Raw genomic sequence first — 23,386 nt, 5'->3', positions numbered from 1 at the left:
CATTAGAATAAGACATTCTAAATACTATTCCACGTGGGCGTGCAGTAAAAAACCAAGTTATAGTAAAAAAAGTGGGACAGCAAAGAAGACAATTTAGTACTGAAATGGTAGCAAAGTGCATTGCATTTTATCATGACCACTGTGTAATTTGTGTAATGAAGAAACATTTAAGTATGTAGAGGAATAACATTTCAAGGGGAAACATCGACAAATATGACAGTTGTTAGAAGTTTGTTGAATTGCACCAACACAAACTACAGACTGAGAATAAATCAACCTAAGTCACGAATGATGAAGACTAAGAAAAGGAGAGCAGCGACTAGATTAACAATAAATTTCATGTTCGCGAAATAGAGGAAAATGTAAAAGAGGTGTATTCCGCAGGATGCAACATTACGCAGGATAGAAGTAAGACACATATCAGCAGTATAAAGGCGCAGATTCAGAAAAATTTCGTCAACAAAACAACTAGCCTACAGTGAAAACTGAGATGGAATAGTGAAAGAAGTCACGTATTTGGAAGCTTCGAGCTCTGCGTCTAAGGATATGAATCGTGGATAGCAAAAATGATGGAGAAGAAAGGAATGAAAAGATCTGTATTTCTTAAAATGCTTAATAAACCTGGTACAGAAATACGTAACGAAGAAGTCATAGAAAGAATTTGTAAGCAAATAATTATATGAGAAAATTGTGAAAAAATATTGGGACATTTGGTACGTCAGCCGAAAACTGGCCCCTAGAAGAAGCATTAGGGTAGAAAATTTTGGCGACAGACAACTCCAGAGCATGCAAAAGTATTATTAGAGATGTTCGGTGTATAAATATGAAGATAGGAAGACAGTCAGAAAACAGGACAAAAATGAAGAAAAACAGACTTCTTAGGAACTTTCATTCCTTTCTGATCTTCTCTACTTGAAGTCTGTCTTTAAAGATCTTTAATTAAGCACCAGAGAATACATTATTCACCCATAGGACATATCACGCTAATACCATACAACGCCGCCCCAAGCCTTAAAAATGACTCCGATTCTGCGACCCCATAGCTACCAGTTTGTAGAAATGTTGATAGCTACATTTCATCCACCGTTCCAAACAAGACCTAATATTTCTATGGGATTATGACAGTGAGACGAATCTGTCCAGCTGAGCTGCGTTAGTATTCCAGAGTGTTCGCCAAATCAGTGAAGTAGGTGTGCAGACCTGCCAGCACGGCTGTTGTCGGTTTGGAAGACGGTAGTATCCACGGCATACTCATCGTAGAGATACAGAAATAAGGACAACACGTGCTGACTGAGAGTGTTAAAATAACATCCTGGATCACGTTCATTGTATCAAGGTGAATGGGACCAAGTCTTACGAGAAGCACTCCCAAACTAACAAACACCTCTAGCCTAAAGTACACCGTCCACACACTGCGGGATAAAGAAGCGGTGCACTCGATGCCTTGCATCAATTGAAAAGAGGCACAATCGTGATTCGTCGGACCGCACTATATGCTTGGTCTATGGAAGATGTACATACAGTGCCGTTGTGATCAGCGGTCTTTTGTGAGGTAATGGAAATGTCGTGTGGCTAGGGCCTCCCGACAGGTAGACCGTTCGCCTGGTGCAAGTCTTTCGAGTTGACGCCACTTCGGCGATTCGCGTGTCACCCAGTTCCTGAGCGGTGAAAATCTCCGACCCAACAGGGAATCGAACCCGGGCCGTTAGGTATGACATTCAGTCGCGCTGACCACTCATCTACCAGAGGCGGACTTTTGCGAGGTAAATGTTCATTACATGTCTGCAATGTTCGGTCGGAAACCGGTTAAAGGGGACCTCCGTTCACTGTGTAAGGTGTCAGGCAAATCCAACACCTTCCACGTAAACCCTGACATGATAAGCAAATCCAGTAGTATGTCACATAGCTCCGAATAAATCGTGACATTAAATTAACCAAAGTAATACGAGTAACGAGTGAGCAAATGAATGGAATACCACAGACTAACACAAGAATGCCTAAATGCATGTCATACCTTCCCACTATGAGACAGACGCAGTTCCGAGGGGAGAAACGAGAACAGAAGCCGAGAGCAGAACCGTGTTAAGCGAGAAGGCCCTACGATAAGGGACGGACACCCACGTGCCAGCTAACCGCTACGACCACACCACCCGCAAGTTTTTAGCGTGAGACTTTTTCGCGTCTCTGTTACGTTAGGACCACCCCCCCCCCCCCCCCCCCCCCCAGGCCATGTTAAAAGCTAGAGCCCTCCAGAAGAACAGTATAGATCTTACGATAACACAAAAAGGGCTACACCACCCGCAAGTTATTGCGTGAGACTTTTTCGCGTCTCTGTTACGTTAGGACCACCCCCTAGCCCATGTTAAAAGATAGAGCCCTCTAGAAGAACGATATAGATCTTACGATAACGCTAAAAGGACCACACCAGCTGCAAGTTTTAGCGTGAGACTTTTCCGTGTCTCTGTTACGTTGCCCCACCACGAAAAGTATAACGTTTCTCATTGGATAGACAGAATTTTTGTAGGCGGAGCTTAAGGTTAACATTGAGACCCTGATTGGTCAGATGAAAACACAGCCAAATAGGTTTTTTTAAAACCAACTTTGGTAAATTGTAGTAAGGAGAAGTTAGAAGAGAGTTGCTTTGGAGACGGCGAGGTGAGTGGAGCTCTGCTGCCGCCGCCCCCTGACGAACACCGACAAGGTAATGAACGCACGCGAGGCCGCATTTTTGAGCGCATAAGGCTTCACTCAGAACTGCAGAAGTTTCATCTGTTACATCCCCTTTTTGCGTAATACTAGTGTCGATCGTCAATTAAAGCTCATGGTGTTCACATTTGCCACTTGAAGTAAAAATCTAAATTTTACTGTTATATAGTTATTGAGAAGCCACGTCAGCCACTGTAATTTACGAGAAGTTAGATAAGTAATTAAAGATAATTGAGGGTCACTGTAGACCATTTTGACAGTTTTCTCTCTTGTGAAACTTAATTTAAACCTAGATTATAGATGTGATATGGCATAGGTCATCCTTCGATCCATTGTAGAACTTAGAAACCCATTCAGCGAATATTCGTTCACATTTTTGTTGAAGGCAGTTGGTTTTTATCATCCTGTATTAAAACATTTCCTTTTATCAATAGTGCAATTTATAAACAATGTTTTGTGAGTAGAATAAAATTTCCAATGGTAAACTTAACTGATTTTTCGACGTTATTTTACCAGCTAACTAAAAATAGGAAAACCTTGAACCCCTTCCACTAAATTTAGTTAGTATTAAGATTCTTTTACAGGGAGTGCAGTGGAGCTGACGCTGAAATCATTAAGTATTTGGTTATATCACCGCTAGTCTCACTGAACTCTTCTTAATTTTACATGTCATGTGTGGTCTGACGTCTCCTTACCAGCAACAGTTCCCAGGTTCAAACTAGTCAATTCCCTAAAAAACACGCTCAGAGCGTCGTTGCGCGAAAGTGGTAGGGAGACACGATCTAGAACAAACAGACACCACGCAGAATGTTTAGAACTGAGAGCAGAAATTCCCGTTGACTTTGCAATCGATTGTTAGCGACGAGTTATGACACTCGACCTTTGTCTCTGTCGGTTAGAATATTTTTACTTCTACTGTTTTTGCGCGTCGTCTTACGCGGCTGACATTCGTTTTACAATCGTTGGACAGTTTGCGTTGATACACCGACAAACCATTCACGGTGTGGTCATGGGTACGTCCATACATGGTAGCTCCTTTCTACCGTTGTGTCATTTCTCCACGCCGGCCTATCTTACTTCTCTGGTTCCATACAACCAAGTGGCACGCACATATACACGACTTTTCTACCATTACTTAACTCAGCGGTGGAGGGTGACATGATCGCGTGGTTCCAGTGAAAGGAGTGTACTGGAACACATTTGAGTGTGGCACCCGAATACGATTTTATAATCGATGTATATCTTTGACAGGCTTTGTATCGCTCATACAGACCCAGAGATGCTGCTTCTGGTCTGAGATTAATGTAGTGTTGGAGTAAGAAAGCTCTGGGCGGACAGTTGTAGGTAGCTCTCTGTGAGGGAAAGAAGGTGGAGCCGGCAGTTTTTGTGGTGTGCTGTGTGAAGTCACCAAGTGTTAGGCTAATTTAGGTATGTCAATATTGTTGAACTTAGAAGCAAAAGTCTTCATGCTAGCAAGGTAAAGATGTTAAATAATTACGATTTCTGTTTTTTTCCAGCGCGTTAGTGTAGATGAGTTGGCTGATAAATTGCAATTGTTGAGTAACCCCATAATGCACGTAAACCGTTTTGGTAAAAAGACTAGTTAGATATTTCGTTTTTGTAATGCTTCTAAGATTTGTTAACAGAGCTGTATGTAATTTGATGATTTGCATTTATACTGGTTTAATGAGGTCAGGTAATACTTGCTGTTTAAATGTCATTGGTTGTGAATCAATTGTGAGTAATGTAACTTCAGTTGTCAGATGTTTTTTTGAAAAGACAAACTTAACCTGCAATATAGCTTTGCTAAGAAAATTCAGTATTAGTAATTCACCATAATCAGTACCGCCTCCCTGTCCAGGTCATATATTTTTCAGATAAGTTGGATTTTTCATTTATCACTCAAAGCAATTTCATGTGCATTTGAAAGTATTACAGCCAGCATTGCACACGGCTGAGCCTGAAGGCTAGCATATTTATAATTTTTGTGAGAGACCAGAGTATATCGCGTTCCACCGTCGCTACTTTAGAGGTAAGACAATTTAATTTATTTTTTATGGGCACAGGGACCAAATTTATCAGTTTTGCACAGGGCCAGATGACTCAGTGCCTAAGGGGCTGAATGTATTTTACAGTGACTGTATTTCTTTATTGGTATTGGGAGTTGCATTGCCCAATCATTTTGTGTAAAGTTTTGCTGAAAATAACAGAGAGTATGCATACCACTTCCACTTACAACATGCTACACGATAATTCGAGTTTTGTATCCAATCAACAGTTCAGACATTCATTTAATATAATTTAAAGTTTTTTAAAAGAATGTTACACCACTTATGCCCCATCTACAGTGTTCCAAAGTTGACTAGTTTGCACTTTTAAGGCAGTGACTAATATTTTGTCCGGTGACATTGTTGCTACAACTAGCTGAGTAAGCGGCGTATTTATTCCAGTCTTCTATTAGTCCATCCGCTCCTTCCCCCTTCTCTCTGTCCATCTTTTCCTCCCCCGTCTTTCTGTCCACCTCCCTCTCTCTCTTTCCGTCTCCTTCTTTCCCCTCTCGCGTCCATCTCCTCCCCTTTTTCTATCCGTTTCTCCCTCCCCCTCTCTCTGTTCCATCTCTTCCTGCTCCCTCAAAATCTGCGTCCATCTCCTGCTAACCTCTCTCTTTATGTCCAACTCCTCTTCCCCTTCTCTCTCCACATTTTCATTCCCACCGCAATAGAAGGCCGCTGGTTCTAACGAGCACAATTTCTTTCCAGATAGTAAGATATATGTGTACCAAGTTCGGTTAAAATCGATGCAGGGGCTAAGGAGGAGCTTTTTACCCGCGGCTTTGTCATACATGTTTCACGTGTATTTATCACATTCCGCTCATATTTGTACAAATATTTCACCCGTATCCGTAGCGAATTTCCCTCTGCAGATTCGTTTTGACGCAGCTCAATCTTTCTGACGTCATATCTTCTGAACTATGAGTCGTACAATGATATAATTTTCCACGTATACCCAGTGACATACGTGAATACTGTGTGCGAAATTTGTTGCGAATTGAGGTAGTAGCAAAGAAGCAAAAATTAAAACGTCGTGCGTGGTGCAGCATTTTTTCAGGCATCTCAGTGTTTTCGATGTAATATCTCCTGGACTAAGCTTGTGAATAGGTATAATTTTGTAGGTACTTTCAGCGGCACGTGTGGGTACTGTCTGTGACATGTGTCACGATTAGAGGTAGTAGCGAAAAAGTAACACATTAAAACATGATGTAGGATGCGACAGTTTTCCACGCGTCTCAGTGTTTATGACATCATATCCCCTGAACTACTTGTCTTACAGTGATATGATTGTGCAGATATATTCAGTGGTATAAGCGAATACTGTCTGCAAATGTGTCACGAATACATATAGTAGTAAGGATGAATAAATCAAAACGTTATGCCTGATGCGGCAGTGTTACTGCACAAACAGTGAAAATCTAGTAAGGGTTAATCTCTTCTGCTTTCCTCATTTTGTGAGGGTTTTCAGCGAGAACTTTCGTAAGAGTTTAAAACTGTGTAAAATTTTTTGCAAGTGACTGAGTGCTATTATTATAGTAAGTGATGTGTACCAAGTTTGGCTGAAATCGGTGCAGTGGTTTAGAAGGAGACACGGAACATACATACACATCTTCATTTTTATAATACGTATAGATTTCCTAAATCCTGTTACCCGACATCATTTTCTCGAGCCTTCTAGCTCACACTTGCAGATAACCATCTTTTCAACGAAAAAGTTTCATATGAGTTCGACGAAGTGTACAGTTTGTATTTGATACGCATGAAGGACTCTGGGCACGCACCTGCGGACAGAGGCGACACGAGGTGCAGCGACACGGACACGCCGCCTGCGCTCTGCCCCTGCAGCGCCAGAAGCTGCGGGTCGCCGCCGAAGCTGGCGATGTTGCGCTGGACCCAGGACAGCGCCACCTGCTGGTCCTTGAGGCCCGCGTTTCCAGGGACCACCTCGTCGCCCGTGCTCAGAAAGCCTGCAGGCAACGGTAACTTTGGTATCCGTGTTACATCCCGTTGCCATTAAAATAGCGGTTAATTTTTGGAATTACGTAGGGTAAATCAGGGTGATATGGTGAACAAAAAATTTGGGCCTCGTAGAAGACAAGAAATTGTTTATTTAAACAAAATAAAAACACTCTCCTTTCACAAAATACATAAGTAACACATTAACAGTACTGCATTCTCTTTAAGGCACTACAAAAGTTAAAAAAAACAATACTTATTTTTATCAATTTCACCATTTCACCCATGTATATGGGTGATATGGCGAATGCCCTTTGGGTGAAATGGTGAACTTATTTCCCCTGCTTTTTGCCACATACGTCACACATAGATTCATATTTTGAACGTCTTCATGCAGCCAACGTTGGCAGCTAATACATTTGATCCAATCCACATCATTTTTAGTGCAACTGTACAGTTCACCGCAGCCTACACAAAAACACTCTTCATCATCCGCGTCGTCATCATAGTCTTGCAATTGGATACCCAGCGACGAATCGGATTCGGTGTCAGTGGTAGCCGCTTTTCGTTTCTTAGGCTGCTTCTTTTTGGTAATTCCTTCGGTAGTATCTTTGGTTACGGTTTTTCCTTTGGTTACGGTTTTTCGTTTGGTTACGGTTTCTCCTTTGGTCCTCTTTTCAGCATTTGCTCTACTCTTCACTGACTCATTTTGTCGTTTTCTGTTTCTCAGGTTGTCGATGTTCTCTGGAGAAGTCAAAACCGCAGCTAAAGCTCTGGACTTCTTTCTTGCAGATGCAAGTCTATCTAGGATAGGTATCAGCAAAATATGGTCCAAGAGTTTGCCAAGGGTTATTTGAGATTCTTCTGTTGCCACTGTCGAGGTCATATCTGTTGCTTCTGATGAAGACTGCATGTTTTACTGTGGATTTCCTACCGTTGCGAACAGCCCAGTTGTGGTGAAGCTTGTATGTGTTCAAGTCCCTGATCGTTATCTACGTCTGCAGTTGCTTCTTCCGAGGGATTAGGTATCTCCTGCCAGTGCGAACAACTTGGTCAAGGTGAAGTAGGTCTGTTTTCATGTCGTTCGTTGTTTTCCTGATGTTGATCTGAAGCTGATGTTAAAAACACGTATTCGGGGATGACATCAGGATTAAACGGGATGATTCCTGGGCTTAAGAACCCCGATATTTCATTCTCTGTCGTAGTTGCTTGTACCCATGCCTTTGTAAGCAGTCCTCCGAACACTAGTCTGGAATTTTTCTATTTGGATTCATTTTAATGTACGAATTGCAAGCATTGTAATAATAGGATTTCAGAGCTTTAAAACATGCTCTGTCTAGCGGCTGCAGACAGTTTGTGGTGTAGCTGGGTAGACAGAGCAAAACTATGTTTTTTTCTTCTGCAAACTTTAATATACCCACGACTGCTGCAATGAGAGCTATGTCCATCCAAAATAAGCACGACTGTTCCCTCAGGCTTCCTCGGTGCAAAATTGTTCCTTAGCCACAGAAGAAAAATGTCAGTTGTTACGTACGCCGACTTTTGTGTCATGAAAATCGTGGAACCCGACAGGATACCGTCGTTGTACTCGGCCTTTTCATTTTTTCCCTTCAAAACACAATCGGTGGGTAAAAACATGCCCTCTCCATTGCAGCAAGCGATTACAGATATGGTTTCACCCTTTTCATCGGATGTTATCGCTCGAACGCTCTTAGACCCCTTTGCCGCCAACATGTAACCTGGTCTATTATTCAGCTGAAGTCCGGACTCATCTACGTTGAATATATTTCCCGGCTTATCAAGGAGGTTATGCTCTACCAAGAGGTTCTGCAGCAATGAAAAATAGTCTGAAACGTTTTTCGTACTTAAACCCCTTGACCGTGCTTGTGAAACTCCTTCCGATTTGTGGACTGAGAGTTCTGGATTTCTTTTTAAGAATAAATGTAGCCAGTCCATTCCAGCAATTTCCTTTCCTCGGTTACATTTGTGATGTTGATTATATTTCTCAGTTAGTTTATATGCCATGGTACGTACTTCTGTCCTTGTCGGTGCAAATCCGAAGTTTTGTAATTTTATATGTTTTACCAACTTTTTCTCACATTCTTTTGTTAGTAGAGGCGGGCCACCGAAAGGTTTTTTCGTGAAGCACCCGTTTGCTAATCGTCTATTCGGCGTTGACCATGGAACGTGAAACTCCTTTGAGGCTTTATTCAGGCTCATTCCATTTTGCACCGCTTTTACGGCATCGTTAACTTTCTCCTCTGTCCAATCAGCACGGCTGGATCCTTTTTGTCTTTTTAAAATGTAGGCATCTTTGCCTGGAACAATAGTGGTAGTTAGAACATTTACTTTTTTAATCACTGACAAACCAAACTGTCCTCGCAAAAAATATATAAAAACTAATTTTGAAATTAACGATTGTGTTGAGACGTCGGATAAAACAGAATATAACTCTCGCATGGGATAGGAAACGCTAAGATTTCATGACTTGTCAAAAACCCTGGCTGGGATGTTCCTAAATAAAAGCTTTACACTTTACACATAAGAAAAGTCCTTCACCGTATCACCCCTGCCCGAGTTCACCATTTCTCCATTTCTCCCATTTGCTATGGGTGAAACGGCGAATAGCACGGCAAGAAGTTCAAAACACTAGACGCAACGATTTCTAGGTTATGTAGTACATAAGCAGTATAAGAAGGCAGAATACATCAAAAAATACCCCGCGGACTACGCTACCTGAAGTAACATCTACAAATGCATGCAGCATATAAAAATTATTTAGCATCGAAAACAGTTTTGTACACAGTACTTACGGTTTTTAAAACGGACGTGGTTTTCAACACGTGCGCATTGCACAGGTGATCAGAGACTGTTGGCATGCAGACACACAGAGACATCTGTTTAACCAGTAAAGAATTAAAGCAATTCACCATTTCACCCGATTCAACATATAACCCTGACTTACCCTAACTAACGAGGCATGTAAAATTCTGTGTCTCTTTGCGACCTGGAGACATTTAAAACAGCATACAATGACTGGGATGAAACAAGGATAGAAGGCATCAATCTGAGTTTCCATTCCAGCTGTATCGACGAATGGTATTAAAACACAGGACGCACCAAAAATAAGGTAGAAACAATTGGAGAAACAGATGAGAAAAGAAGGATGTAAGGAAGGGAGGAAGGAAGGGTTTAACGCCTCGCCGACAACGAGTTTGTTAGAGACGGAGCACAAGCTCACAGTGGTGAAGGATGGGAAGGTAAATCGGCGTTCGATTTTCAAAGGGACCAGACTGGCGTTTGTATGGAGATATTTAGGAAAGGAAAAATAATGGATGATGTCATTCCGAGTAAGAGTTCGGTGTGATCATTACTGAGTCATTTTGCTCTTTGAAACGGCTGAGAGGGGTATTGATAGAGGGGTTAGACGAAAGTATTATTATCACAAACATTTTTGAATATTTATACAATCAAACTAATAGAGAAATCATTAGGAAAAGCAATGGGCATAATACGTAGTAGAAGGTGCAAGGATATATACACTTCAGTAAGCAGATGATGAAGCAATATTGGCTATTGGGAAAAGAGCATGAAAAGAGGATAAATACAGGAACGATCAAATGAAAGTTCTGGCCAAATATGATACGAACGAAAGACTTTCAGGCAAACAAAATATTTTACGCACTTACGAAAATTGGCGAGGAATTGGAAGCTGCATCGAGAAAATGTAAAATGACGCAAGATTTTTGAAATTCTGAGTATTTTAGGAGTAATTTGTAGCGAAAGCCACATAATATGCAACATGTGCAAGAACCGAGAGGAAACAATAAGACTGGAAGAGAAAGAACAAAGTATTTCAATTAAAAAGTGTCTAAGGCAGGCACGTAGTTCTTTGCCTCTATTGCTCAGTCTGCACTTCGAAGAACCTATGCCTGAAGTGGAAGAATGGTTCAAGAGTGGGGTTAAAGTTCATGGCGAAAGGCTATCATCATAGCTTGTGACTCTGCTATTCTCAGTGAAGATTAAGAGGATTTGTTCAGTGGAATGAACTGTCTAATGAGTACAGAATATGGACTGAGACTAAACCGAAGAAAGACGCAAGTAATAAAAAAAGAGGGCATTCCGTGTCAAGTGAAGTCTACTATCATCACAAATAGGCCTTAATTTGACAACAAAATTTCTGAGAATGAACGTTTGGGGCACAGCATTGTATGGTAGCGAATCATTGAATGTGGGAAAGCCGGAACAGAAGAGAACCTAAGCTTTGGACATGTGGTACTACAAAACAATTTTGGAAATTAGGTGGGCTGATAAGGTCAGGAATGAGGTGCTTCTGCGTAAAATCGGAGAGGAAAGGAATATATGAAAGATACTGATAGGAAGAAGGGACAGGGTGATAGGATACGTGTTAAGACAACAGGGAAGATGGTAAGGATAAAAACTGCAGAGGAATACAGAGAGTAGAATACATAGAGTAAATAATTGAGGTTGTGGGATGCAAGTGCTACTTTGAGATGAAGAGGTTGGCCCAGGAGAAAAATTCGTGGCAAGCCGCATCAAACCAGTCAAAAGACTGAGAAGTGTTTTGTCTCAAGTGTAGCACAACTGACATAGGATCATGGACAGCAAAAAATGAACACATCTTTGATAGTTTTAAAATACGGTTATGGAGAAAAATGTTGACTTGGAATGGATTGTCAGAAAAAGAAATGAAAAAGTACTTCTAAAATTAGGAGAATAACGAAAACTAGCGGAAATACAAGAAGACATTTACTGCGCAAACATTGCCTGCAAGGAAAGCCTGCAAGGCCGAGAGGAAGAGAGAGAGAGAAGAGAGAGAGAGAGATAGAATGAGAGAGAGAGAGAGAGAGAGACGAACGGAATGAAGCTGGACGAAGTTACCAGAAGATAAAAGAATAGTGACAAGCAGATACTGTCATAAGACATGAAAAGCTCAAATGGAAGAACGGTAGCCCGCATCTCGTGGTCGTGCGGTAGCGTTCTCGCTTCCCACGCCCGTGTTCCCGGGTTCGATTCCCGGAGGAGTCAGGGATTTTCTCTGCCTCGCGATGGCTGGGTGTTGTGTGCTGTCCTTAGGTTAGTTAGGTTTAAGTAGTTCTAAGTTCTAGGGGACTGATGACCATAGATTTTAAGTCCAATAGTGCTCAGAGCCATTTGAACCATTTTTTTGAAGAACGGTAAGAAACAAAGAAGGTACATGAGCAGCAGTCATTCCGCAATATTAAAACTGTGCACGACGGCAATAAAACTGAACAAAACAGCACACGATGACAATCACAGTAATAACCTTCCTAATTCTAGGTGCAGCGGAGGAGATTTGGCATTTAATCACGTTCAAACATTGTACACAGTGTAACTAGGACTGTACAGTTTTATCAAGAATACATGAGCAGTTTGGTTATGAATGTAGGATAAAATAGGGGTAATGAAGAAGTGGGTCTACTGATCAATAAGAAAATAAGAATACGGGTAAGTTCGATGAGCAGTATGGTGAATACCTAACGTGGCTAAGATAGAAACGAGGCCAACACCCTCTGCTACAATAGAAGTTTGTACTCCTACTAGCTCCGCAGATGATGAAGAGATTGAAAAAATGAGAGGTGAGATGAAGAAGATTATTCAGATAGTTAAGGGGGGCGAAAACCAAATTGTATGGGACGAAAGGAGTTCGATAGCAGGAAAAGGAAGCGAAGAAAAAATAGTAAGCGAATATCGAGTGGGGAAAAAGAATGAAAGCAGAAGCCGCCTGGTAGAATTTAGCATAGGGCACAATTCAGTCATTCCTAATACGTGTTTTAAGATTAATGAAAGATGCGACAGAGGCTGGAGACACTGAAAGGGTTCACGTAGATATCTTCATGATAAGACAGAGATTTCGAAAAGAGATTTTAATCTATGAAACATTTCCATGGGCACGGCACATGTGGGCTCTTACAATAATTTTTCTGCTTACGACTCGCAGACTGAAAATGGAGGATTCGTAGAAAGGTAGGACGTTAAGGCTGTGGGAAATAGATGAACTGAAAAAATAATCAGTGATCATTAGAAAACTACTGACTGAAACAAGAGAACAGAATAAAAATAAAGGGGAATGGCTAGCTTTGAAAGATGAAATAGTGAACACGGCAGAGGATGAAATATGTAAAAAGACAAGGTCCAGTAGAAATCCTTGAAAATAAATGGATATATTGAATTTAATTCATGTAGTAGAAAATGTAAAACTGTAGCAAAGGTAACAGCCAAGAGAAAATATAGACTTAAAAAAAAGGGGATTTTAAAATGTTATTCTGTGGTAGAATGATGAAGGCTAGGTAGGTAGATCGGATAATTAATGGTAAGGTGAATGGCACTGGGGAAAAAGTAAATTTATGGCAAAACTTGATTAAAAGGAGGGATCCGTTGATAGGACACGTTTTTAGGCCTCAGGGAATCGTCAGTCTGGTTATAGAGGTAAGGGTGGGAGTTAAAAATTGTAGAGAGCGACCAACCCTTACCTAGAGATATTATTTCTATCATCACGACAGATATACGTACCAAGCGGGCCAAGCCGGTAGTTGATGGTGACGAGTATGACACCATAAGACATGAGGAAGTCGGGCCCATACTCCTGATCTGAGCCGCTGCCGTAGACAAATCCTCCGCCGTGTACCCAGAAGAGCACGGGCAGCCCTGCACCCTCCTCTGGTACGCCCGGCACGAACACGTTCAGGTAGAGGCAGTCCTCGGAGCCGTCACCCGTGTTCTGCACGCAGTCGCTGCCGTACGAGGTGGCGTTGCGCACGCCCTCCCAGCTACCAGCTGGCTTCGGATCCTGTAGGTACGTTATAGGTTACTATAATTGCTATTATGTCCATAGTAATATGACAACAATTAACTTATGGACGCCATACATGTAAGATCATATTGTGCAGCATCCTTATGTATTACGATGTTACCATCTAGCATGCTACTATTTTCTGTATTTCTGGTGATCGTTTTAGGCTGATGCTCTTCTACATCATTACTCTGCAATACGTACTTACGTGTTTGGCAGAGGGTGCCAGAACCACGTACAGACTATTTCTCTCTTTCTCCAGTCTCAAATAGCACATGGGAAAAATTTCTCCCAGATCATTCCATATGTGAGCTCTGATTTCTCTTACGATATTAAGATGATCATTTCTTCCTACGTGAGTGGGTGTCAATAAAATACTCCGTCGTTAGGGTGGCAAAGCTATTGATTATAATTTCGAATTTCGTGAGAAAGCACACCAGAACGAAAAAGTCTTTGTTTTTTGATTGCCACCCCAACTCTTATCACATACGTCACACTCTCCCGTATTCAGTGGTAATACAAAACGAGCTACCGCTGTTCGAACTTTGTCAACGTCCACTGTATGTTCTGTCTAGCAAGGATATACAGTTGAGCAATACTGCAGAAAAGGACGGACAACTGTGCTATAGACAGATTTGTAGCAACTTCTAAGTGTTCTGCCAATAAAACGGAGTCTTTGATCACCATTCTCGCAACATTTTCTGTGTGTTAGTTCCAACGTAAGTTGCTAGAAATTGTAATCTCCCAACATTTAGTTGAATCGACAGCTTCCAAATTTATATGATTTATAGTGTAGCAGAAATTTAACAGGTTTTTTTGCACACATGTGGAAGACCTCAGACTTTTTATTGTTCATCTCAATTACGACTTTTCACACGGTGCAGATATTTTGTCTAAATCATTTTTTAATTCATTTTGATCTTCTGATGAGATTACTAGACAGTAAATGACAGCATCATAAACAGTCTTATAGGACTGCTCATATTGTCTCTTAAACAGTTTGTATAGATTAAGAATAACAGAGGCCCTATAACATTTCATTAGATGACTTCCCATCAGTTAACACGAAATGTGACCTTTGTGACAGGGAATCATGTATCCAGCACAAGGCTGAGATGATATTCCATAACCAGACAATTTAATCATATTTTATGCAAGGGGCCATTTAAAATTTGTGGACGCTGTAAGAAAAGAAGCAGTTGAAGATGAACCCAAGGGATTGAAAATGGCTTAATGAATTATATAAATGCAGATAGTTTTTGAGTACGATGATATTCATATGCACAGTGATTTTAACTGCGCTTATTGGCATCGTAATGGAAACATATTAACTGATTCGCTTCCATACGGGCATCAATTGTGCTGGGTACCATGCGTTTTCCTCATATCTCGTGTATGGTCCTTTCTCGAACACCACTTATTTGTTTGGCCTACAAATCGTACCCAAGGCATAATGATTGTGTGTTACATTACTTCTTGGCGTTTTACTCTTGGATAGTTATCTACTGTGTATTCGCTTAAAAATCAATATCTGTATGTGTAATGATTGTATACCGTTCTCTGATGAAATTCCCGTCACGGCTTTGGTCTCACGTGTGCAGTGCGTAAGTATCCTCTAATAACATAAACTTGTACACGTTTTACACGTTTTTAATGTTTCCTCTAGTAACATAATCTTGTACGCGTTTCACATGTTTATAATGTTTCATGGAGAAATAACAAGAAATACATAGTTTAGTGAAAAAAAACGTACTTTTACTTCAAATTTTGTTTCCTTCTATTGGAATGATAAAAAGGTATTAACGCTCGGATTTAACGTAAGGAACTAATATATTAAGAGTATCTGTGATTCCGCGCAGCAGCTTCTTGTTGTACACTATAGTTCCACGTCTCCTTTATATTTTCCTTTTTCCTTTTCACTTTGTTTCCTGCTTTTTATCAACATAAAATTCTTGTAGCAAAAAGATTGAAAAGGATGTAAAATATTTGCTCCCGTTCTTAGACAACAGATTATCAATGCTAAACCCAATGTAATCTAATTAATTAGCTAAGTTCCTAAGAAGTAAGTTGTGTGACTCGATGGATAAGCAGATAAGATTGGAACACTAGGGTAAAGCAGTGGAGTTCAATCTTCCTTCCTTCAATTTTTTATTTTTTCATGTTATTTGATTCACTTCTGGCAATGTTCTGTAACGTGAAAAATACCAAGTTATGCCGAGGTTTGGAGCTCACATTAAACAGTAGGCCCTCCATCCACAAACTCGGTAAGCCAGATCAGATGCCGGAGGAAGGAAAGGGGGGACCACTTGTAATAGGACCGTACCTAGGGGAGCGCTGCGGTGTCCAATCCGACCTTCGGGTTGAGAACATCTCTAAGATATCATTTAGAGTTGAATACTGACTGACGAATTTTAGGAAATGGAAATCATTTCGATGGGACATATTCTAAATCAATAGTGAGGACAGAAAGCGTCTCTGAGTGGTTAATATACATTATTTTAGTGACTCTATGTTTCACAAAACGATTACAATACTGTCGTTTGGTGAAGCTAACTCTGGGCCAGATTTCTGGAAGCGAAGAGTTAGAGAAAGAGATAGAGACACAAGTAGAGAGAGAGAGAGAGAGAGAGAGAGAGAGAGAGAGAGAGCTCGGGGCGAGATGGAGCACTGAGAACTTGGAACTTGGAGTTGTCTGTTCTCTCTGCTCACTAAGAGTACTAGCGTATTCTTAATAGCCTAAAATATAAGTAAGTTTGTAGTCATAATTTACATTTTTAAATGAAATTATTAATGTATTTAAACAACAGGATACTTTTATCGGTGATGTTGTTTTGCCTTTAATAAATGTTACAAATGAAAAGCCTTCTATTCATGTGTATGTTGTCTCAGAAGAGACATAGGCCCCTGTAACTATATGCAAACGTTCTTAGCTCTAGGAAATGTTCACTGCGGTTTGAATGCCAGAAATTAATTAAGGAAGTTTTATTGTGACATGACTTTATAAAACTGGTCATCTCTCAGTTATAAAATGAGGATATAACTCAATTTCAGATATGGAAATTGACTCAAATGTCAGTTTTAATATAATTTATAATGGACAGGAGCTTTTACCTTCTAGTTTTAAATTAAGACTCTGAGATGGCAACTAATTTCAACTAAAAATACCAAATCAATAACAATTAGCAATTTGATTTGGCATTTTTCTTGAAGTTAGTTGTCATCTCAAAGCCTAAATTTAAAACTTGAAGGCATAAGCATCTGTCTGTTTAAAATTACATTAAACTGATCATCTCTCAGTTATAAAGTGAGAATGTGAGTCAATTTCCATATCTGACAGACCAGAGTGAATGCGCTGCGGATAACAGCAATGTAACCAAACATACGTATTGAGAAGCGTCAGATGAAAGCTTTTTTCATAAGTTTTAAAGTAATTTTTAGTTAGAGGACAAAATATAATGCAGTTTCCTAGTGAAACAGAAACAGAGATGATTAGTTTAAAAATAATTTCATTGTTAGAAATGGAATCTGATAAGGTTTTTTGGTATCAAAATAATTCTGCCATAATTAATGTGTGGCATTCATTATACGCAGGGAACATTTCCTAGAGATAAGAACATTTGCACATAGTTACAGAGACCCGCATCTCTATAAGACAACAAGTAGATGAATACAAGGCTTTTCATCCATAACATTTATTAAAGGCAAAACAACGTAACGGATAAAAGAGTTAGGTTAATGGTATCTATGGTTCCTGTTCTTAACAGCTGTTGTTTAAATACATTAATGAAATCATTTAAAATATTAATTAAGTCTACAAACATACTTATATTTCAGGCTATTGAGCGTATGCTGTTACCCCTAGTGAACAGAGAGAACAGACAACTCCAAGTTCCAGGCTCTAGTGCTCCAATTCGCTCCGAGCTATTCGTGTGGTCTCTCTCTCTCTATCTATTTCTATCTCTATCTCCTCTATTTCTTTTTCTCACTCTTCGCTTCCAAAAATCTGACCCAGAATTATCTTCACCAGACGATTATCTCTTGCAGCTGTAGCATTGTAAGCGGGGTCCACGACAGCAATCAACCTCTCATCGAAGAGATGATTTCCGTCTGTTGTTGAATGGTGGTGCAATAAGGGTGTGTGTTTGGAACTGTCGTAAACTAATTGACTTAATTGCGTGAGTCGAAGCGAACGAGATCTTATCCTTATTCCTGTTTTCCAACCTCAACACTGAACGTATGAAGGCACAAAAGGTGCTTGAATTGTACGATGCATCTGAACTCCTCTGCGAAAAAATTAACGTATGTCTTGTTAATGCTGGAAAATCACAATACGTGTCGAATACTAAAGTAACACGAATTAGTCAAAGCACATTATAGAGAGTGCTAATTTCAAATCCAATATATAACTGTCGCAAAGAATATCAGTTTAAGTTCTGGTTGAAAAAAATGGCAGCTACCTAGATTGCTGAGGTCGTCAGCAGCCGGATCCTAACGACAGTCGACACGACGTGTGCCGACTTGTTCCTACACGGACCGATCCCAACTAGGGCATCTCAGGGCAGCTTCCGATCGAAAAGCTATATTTTCTTTAAGCCAGTCCCACGTTGTTGCAATTATATACGAATTTCTTCACTGTTACACCGTAAAGTCAAGCGCCGGCACGCCAGTCGGGAACGAGAGAGCAGAGAGAGCTGTGAGAAGACGTCAGCCAATCGCACGCTGACCGACCCCTCTCCAGGACGACAACGCGACAGCAGCGGCCTCTGTACGAAGAGGACATAAGCGTCGTGCCCGACTGGTCGCGACCCAGTTCTACAACAGCTTCAAGACTAGTCATTTCGATTGTACTATGTAGCATTGTCTATACTTAAGAAACTTGCTTATTTTGTCTGTCGCCCTTTGCTTGTGACACATCTATATAATTCTCAAAGTTAAATATTGTCATTCACTTTTCATAATAAAACTCAGTAATACGATTTGCTTGAATTGTTGTCTAGCAATCCGAGGAAGCAGGTTTCCTAGACAGCCCATCTTTGGCGACTACACAGGATTCAACATTCTCAAAAAACTACAAGTTTTTCGATGAAACTGTTGGGGTGCCATCCAGAAGTGTCATCGGATCTGTCATGAGAACTCCAGTGCAATTTAGTATATTTTCTGTATTGGAAATGGGTGTCTCATTATTGCGATTATCTCGGACACTATCACCTGCTCAAACAAATGTCGGTAAGGTTTTCTGTAGAACTCTTGTGGAGCTATTCAGAATTGTGAACACAATTTTATTTTCGCAAATCGGCAAATAATCTTTTCGCAACATTAAAATTTTGCCGATTACGAGTGTTTCCTTCGCGAAATTCTGCAGAAGTATTCAAATGTAGTATAGAGAATTCTAGAAATATAGCATATCCACCAAGAGCTCTAAAAAAATGCGTAGTTCTCGAAAGTTGGGTGTCAACTTCACAGCTAATCAGCTAATCAGAAATGTGATCATAACTTTTTTCGCAATGTTCTACAGAACTATTCAAAATTCGTACAGAGAACTCTAGAACTATAGCATATCTGCAAAGAACTCTGAAAGAATGGATATTTTTCGAAAATCGGTTGCCAGCTTCACACGACTATGAAAATGGATCCCTCGTAAACTATTATCCGAAAAAAAAGATCATTAGGGTTTTCTGTAGAACTGTTGGGGAGCTATTCAGAATTATAATTTTTTTCGCAAATTCGGCACTTAAAATTTTGGTCAAGATTAAAATTTTTCTTATTACGATGTTTTCTTCGCGAAATTCTGCGGAACTATTTAACAGAGAACTTTAGAATTATGGCGTGCCTACCAAGAACTCCAAAAAAGATGTATATTTCTCAAAAGTCGGTTGCCAACTTCCTCAGACAGTGTGAAGCTGGCCTGCCAGATCGACTGGCGTCTTCAGTCAGATCGCGGCCAACACGGAACCTGTCGCACCGTTACGCAGCTGTGGTTTTCGACAGACATGCTGCACCATAAAAATTCTTCATTCTCTGGTAGGTGTCTACCGGTGTTTATTGTTCAGCAGTCAAGAAAAGACTAACAGCATGTTGGTCCTGTTTGGACGCATTTGGTAGTAATGTCACAGTAGTTCACGTTTCCGCATTTGCAGTTGGAAAGACACGTGTGCGTTTCTTACATGTCGGTGCTTATATACCCGCATCGGAGTTGCACTACGTTTTTTGATCGCCTCTTACATTTTACAATTTTACCTTCCTTCTGCTGCTCTTACGGAATTAATATCACTAAAGATGTCCTGTCAAAGTTTTAATTAGGAACAGAGCACTAGCGCAGTTTGTACAAGGAAAGTATCAAAAACAGCCGAGCATTCATATTAAGTGATTTAAGGACGCTCATCCCATCTGGGAACTATCTCGTTGTAGTGTGTAGCAACTTTTCTTCAGCGCACAGTGAGTACTGGCATGGACTACTCGAGACACGGGAACTGTTGGGAGCCATCCTTGCAATGGGTGCTGACCACAGCTCACAGAGACTAGCTGAAGCATAATCTAAAATCTACGCATTCCAATTGAGAATACGCCATGTGCGCTGAATGGTGTGTGTAACTTCCAGAGGTGCTTGTCCTTTGCTTCTGATAAAATCGGTAAAAGTTTTAGTCTCTAATACGGTTTCGCCGAATAAAGTGCCGTAAGGAATTTGTCAGCATAAGTCTGTATCGCTCTGCCATGGAGAAACGATGGTAAAAGTATTAGGGGTTCATTCTTTCTTATTCAAAGGTTAATCATAAAAACATTCCATACATTTACAGCAGTTCATCCCCCTCTCATCTACAAGTGCCAACATTTACCACGTCTGTTAAGCCCAGGATGCTATTTCCTTGTTTGACATTCCTTATCCCACGATAATCTCCTTTGCTGAAATGTGTACTTAAAAGAGTGAATCATATCAGAAGTCACACCCTCCGGCCTGTAGCGAGGAGACGGTTCTGGATGGAGAAGCGATATACGTGCTATTATGGCACCACTGACTTGGGTAGTTATGATTTTCGTCTGCTAAAACAGACCGTGTCATCCGCATGTCCAGAATTACGACAGCTTATCCTGGCTATTGCGCTACCATCCAGCAATAAATAGTCACCACTTCTTGGGGTGACAGAAACACTATCTCCCAGACAAGGCACTTGCTTGGAAGAGTTCCTCTTTCTTGCTTTCTTTCAGAGCTGCGATTCTCTCTTAAACGGAAGCAGCCGACCCATATATGTGCATTACTGCTTTTAGCATCATCCACTGTAGGAACTATGAACAACCTACTCACCTGGAATCGTAGCTCTCCAACGGGTGGTTCTGCGTACGGGATCCCAACGAAGGCCGTGTAGGTCGTGTTGTAGACACTCGTGGCTGTGGCGCCTCGTAGAATGCCCTGCTCTACAGACACAAGCACATCCTCCATCTGCGGAAAATGTCACACCAAATTAACTGGTACTCCTCACAGTTAAATTTTTTCTTTATTTGGTTCTGCCAGAGTAACCGTTTTAACATATTTGTCTTGTGGTTGAAGCACCCTTTAGGTCCGTGATTATATCAACGTCGAACATCTAATAAATAGAAGAAGGGGAGACACACAATAGACGCAAGAAAAAATATTCGGTTTCACGAAGCATCTGTCGGCTATGATTCTGGGGACAAAGCGAAAGATCTACACCTGAATTATTCAGTACGCCTTATCTAGAACTCCTGCCTTGGTTCCTCTGGTTATCAGGACTTGTTCGTTACGTGGAGGAATGGCAGGTTATACTGACGAGCATTTAAATGATAAACACAGAAATGGAATTACCGATCTGTATTACATAGCGGGTAGCCATACTAACGTCACAGAGAAATGAAAGCCGATTTAAATGTTTTGAGCGTGTCTACGAGGATTACTTTTTGATGCAGATTCCTTAGGTACAAATAAATCTCGTATTACGTGACAAACGTAGCATTTGATTTTGGAAATATTCTCGTAGCTCCTTCTGTTTTTCCCCCCTTGGCTACCTGCCAAAGCGATAATTTTCCTATAATTAACATATATAATACCTTATTAACAGGGAACGATTCCTCTCATCTACCAGGTGTTTACAATTAAAGTGCAGCTACACACGGAGGTCTTGTGTGGGCTGTAATTTATCGTATGTCAGCGAAACTTGTTAGATATGCTAATCATTAATGCCGAACCAATTTAACTAGGAAAAAAAGTTTCAATTTTTTCCACCAGGTGCAAATCTGTACAGCATCTCGTCGACGTCTTCAGTGCTCATAGTGAACTAATTGTGTAAGCGGTGATTATCAATACAATCAACGGTACGCGTTTCGCACTTGTCTGATCTTTTCTACCCACGTCCCGCTCCTAATTCATTACATATGAAAACATTTATGTATGTCTTTTTGGCATTCACAGCGCCAGATTTGCACCTAGTGGCCAAAATTGGAACTAATGTTTTTCCAGCGCAAATCGGGTGCTTATAAACGCATTAGAATATCTATGAAGTTCCGCTGTCATACGATGATTACAGGCCACATTGCACCTTTGTGAGTAGTTTCACTGTAATTGTAACTACCTGATAACTAAGAAAGGGGACTGGTAACGGCCATAGCAATGGCCCAAATGTATTTATCGATGCTTCGGAAAATTCAGTACGGATCGTAAGAAGCGGTTTTCCAGAATATTTGCTGTGTTTTCCTAACCCATTCACTATACCTGAGAAAGTGATTTCAGAAGGCCGGAAGAAAAATTCGCCGATCCGCTACGTAATTGTAAACGAAATAAAAAATTAATGTTAGTAATTAAATGTTTACTGCAAGTATAAGCATTTTTGATTTGACTCTCGCTTATTCTCTTCACAAATTACATTACGTGGAGCTTTACCTTGGCACTGCCCACAAGGTCAAGAAGCAGGAAGGACACTAGACTCATGTGGAAGAACATTATGATGGACACGTTTCTGTCGAAGTACCAGTCGTACATCTGATGTCCCGGCAGACAGTTTCGCAGTAACTGGGACCAGGTGAATTCAGCTATAATTAAGTGAAGGCTACCGACGGGTGTTGTTAGCTCAGCTGATACACCAGACGCGTTCCTATTTGAGAATGAGAGAACATTGTTACATTTTGTCTTTGCCCTCCCATTCGTTCACCATGTCCGATCTTTCCATGTAAAAATCCTAAAGCAAGTCTTGACCTTAACAATACCAACGTATTTTCAATAAGTGTTCTACCGACTGGGAGGGCGCGGGGTGCTTTATAACCACAATAAAAAATAATAATTAGGTTGTTTCTGACTTTATTAAGAACATAAATTCCTCGTATATAGGTAGTTCTTACCAGTTATAATGCACTGGAGTAACGTATACTACCAATAGCAGGGGGAGGGGATGGAGAGGGTTTCTTTACTACACCAACAAAATAAATAAATAAGTACAAATTTCATTTATTGTTTTTATTTTTAATAAAAGCATGTTTTTAAAGAGACACTAATGTGTAAAAAGGGTCTAGAACGTAAAAATATTGAATATGACATTCGCTGTGAAGAGTCGCATCTATAATGAGACGCCAAAGAAACTGGTATAGACATGCGTATTCAGATACAGAGATAGGTAAACAGGCACAATACGGCCCTGCGGTCGGCAACGCCTATATAAGACAAAAAGTGTCTGGCACATTTATTAGATGGATTACTGCTGCTACAATGGCAGGTTACCAAGAATTAAGCAAGTTTGAAAGTGGTGTTGTCGGCGCACGAGCCACGGGACACAGATTCTCCGAGATAGTGATGAAGTGGAGATTTTCCCTTAAGATGATTTCACGAGTGCAGCGT

At 40.6% G+C, this 23,386-nt stretch overlaps 1 protein-coding gene across 1 annotated transcript in view; it reads right to left on the bottom strand.

The window, feature by feature from the left end:
• The window catches only part of LOC126473938 (cholinesterase-like), a 55,708-nt gene extending 33,152 nt beyond the window's left edge, over positions 1-22,556 (bottom strand). Inside the window, exons 1-4 of the mRNA XM_050101297.1 lie at positions 22,439-22,556; positions 20,849-20,983; positions 13,269-13,545; positions 6,539-6,724 (exon numbers count right to left, since the gene is read on the bottom strand). Coding sequence (XP_049957254.1) covers positions 6,539-6,724; positions 13,269-13,545; positions 20,849-20,983; positions 22,439-22,537 — 697 coding nt within the window. The 5' untranslated portion in view covers positions 22,538-22,556. The remainder of the gene's footprint in view (positions 1-6,538; positions 6,725-13,268; positions 13,546-20,848; positions 20,984-22,438) is intronic.
• Positions 22,557-23,386: the final 830 nt, after the last annotated feature.

This window comes from Schistocerca serialis, chromosome 4 (assembly GCF_023864345.2).
Source record: "Schistocerca serialis cubense isolate TAMUIC-IGC-003099 chromosome 4, iqSchSeri2.2, whole genome shotgun sequence".
Taxonomy (NCBI): domain Eukaryota; kingdom Metazoa; phylum Arthropoda; class Insecta; order Orthoptera; family Acrididae; genus Schistocerca; species Schistocerca serialis.
Note: the sequence above shows the minus strand (reverse complement) of the source record. Positions and strands in the feature narration are given on the sequence as shown.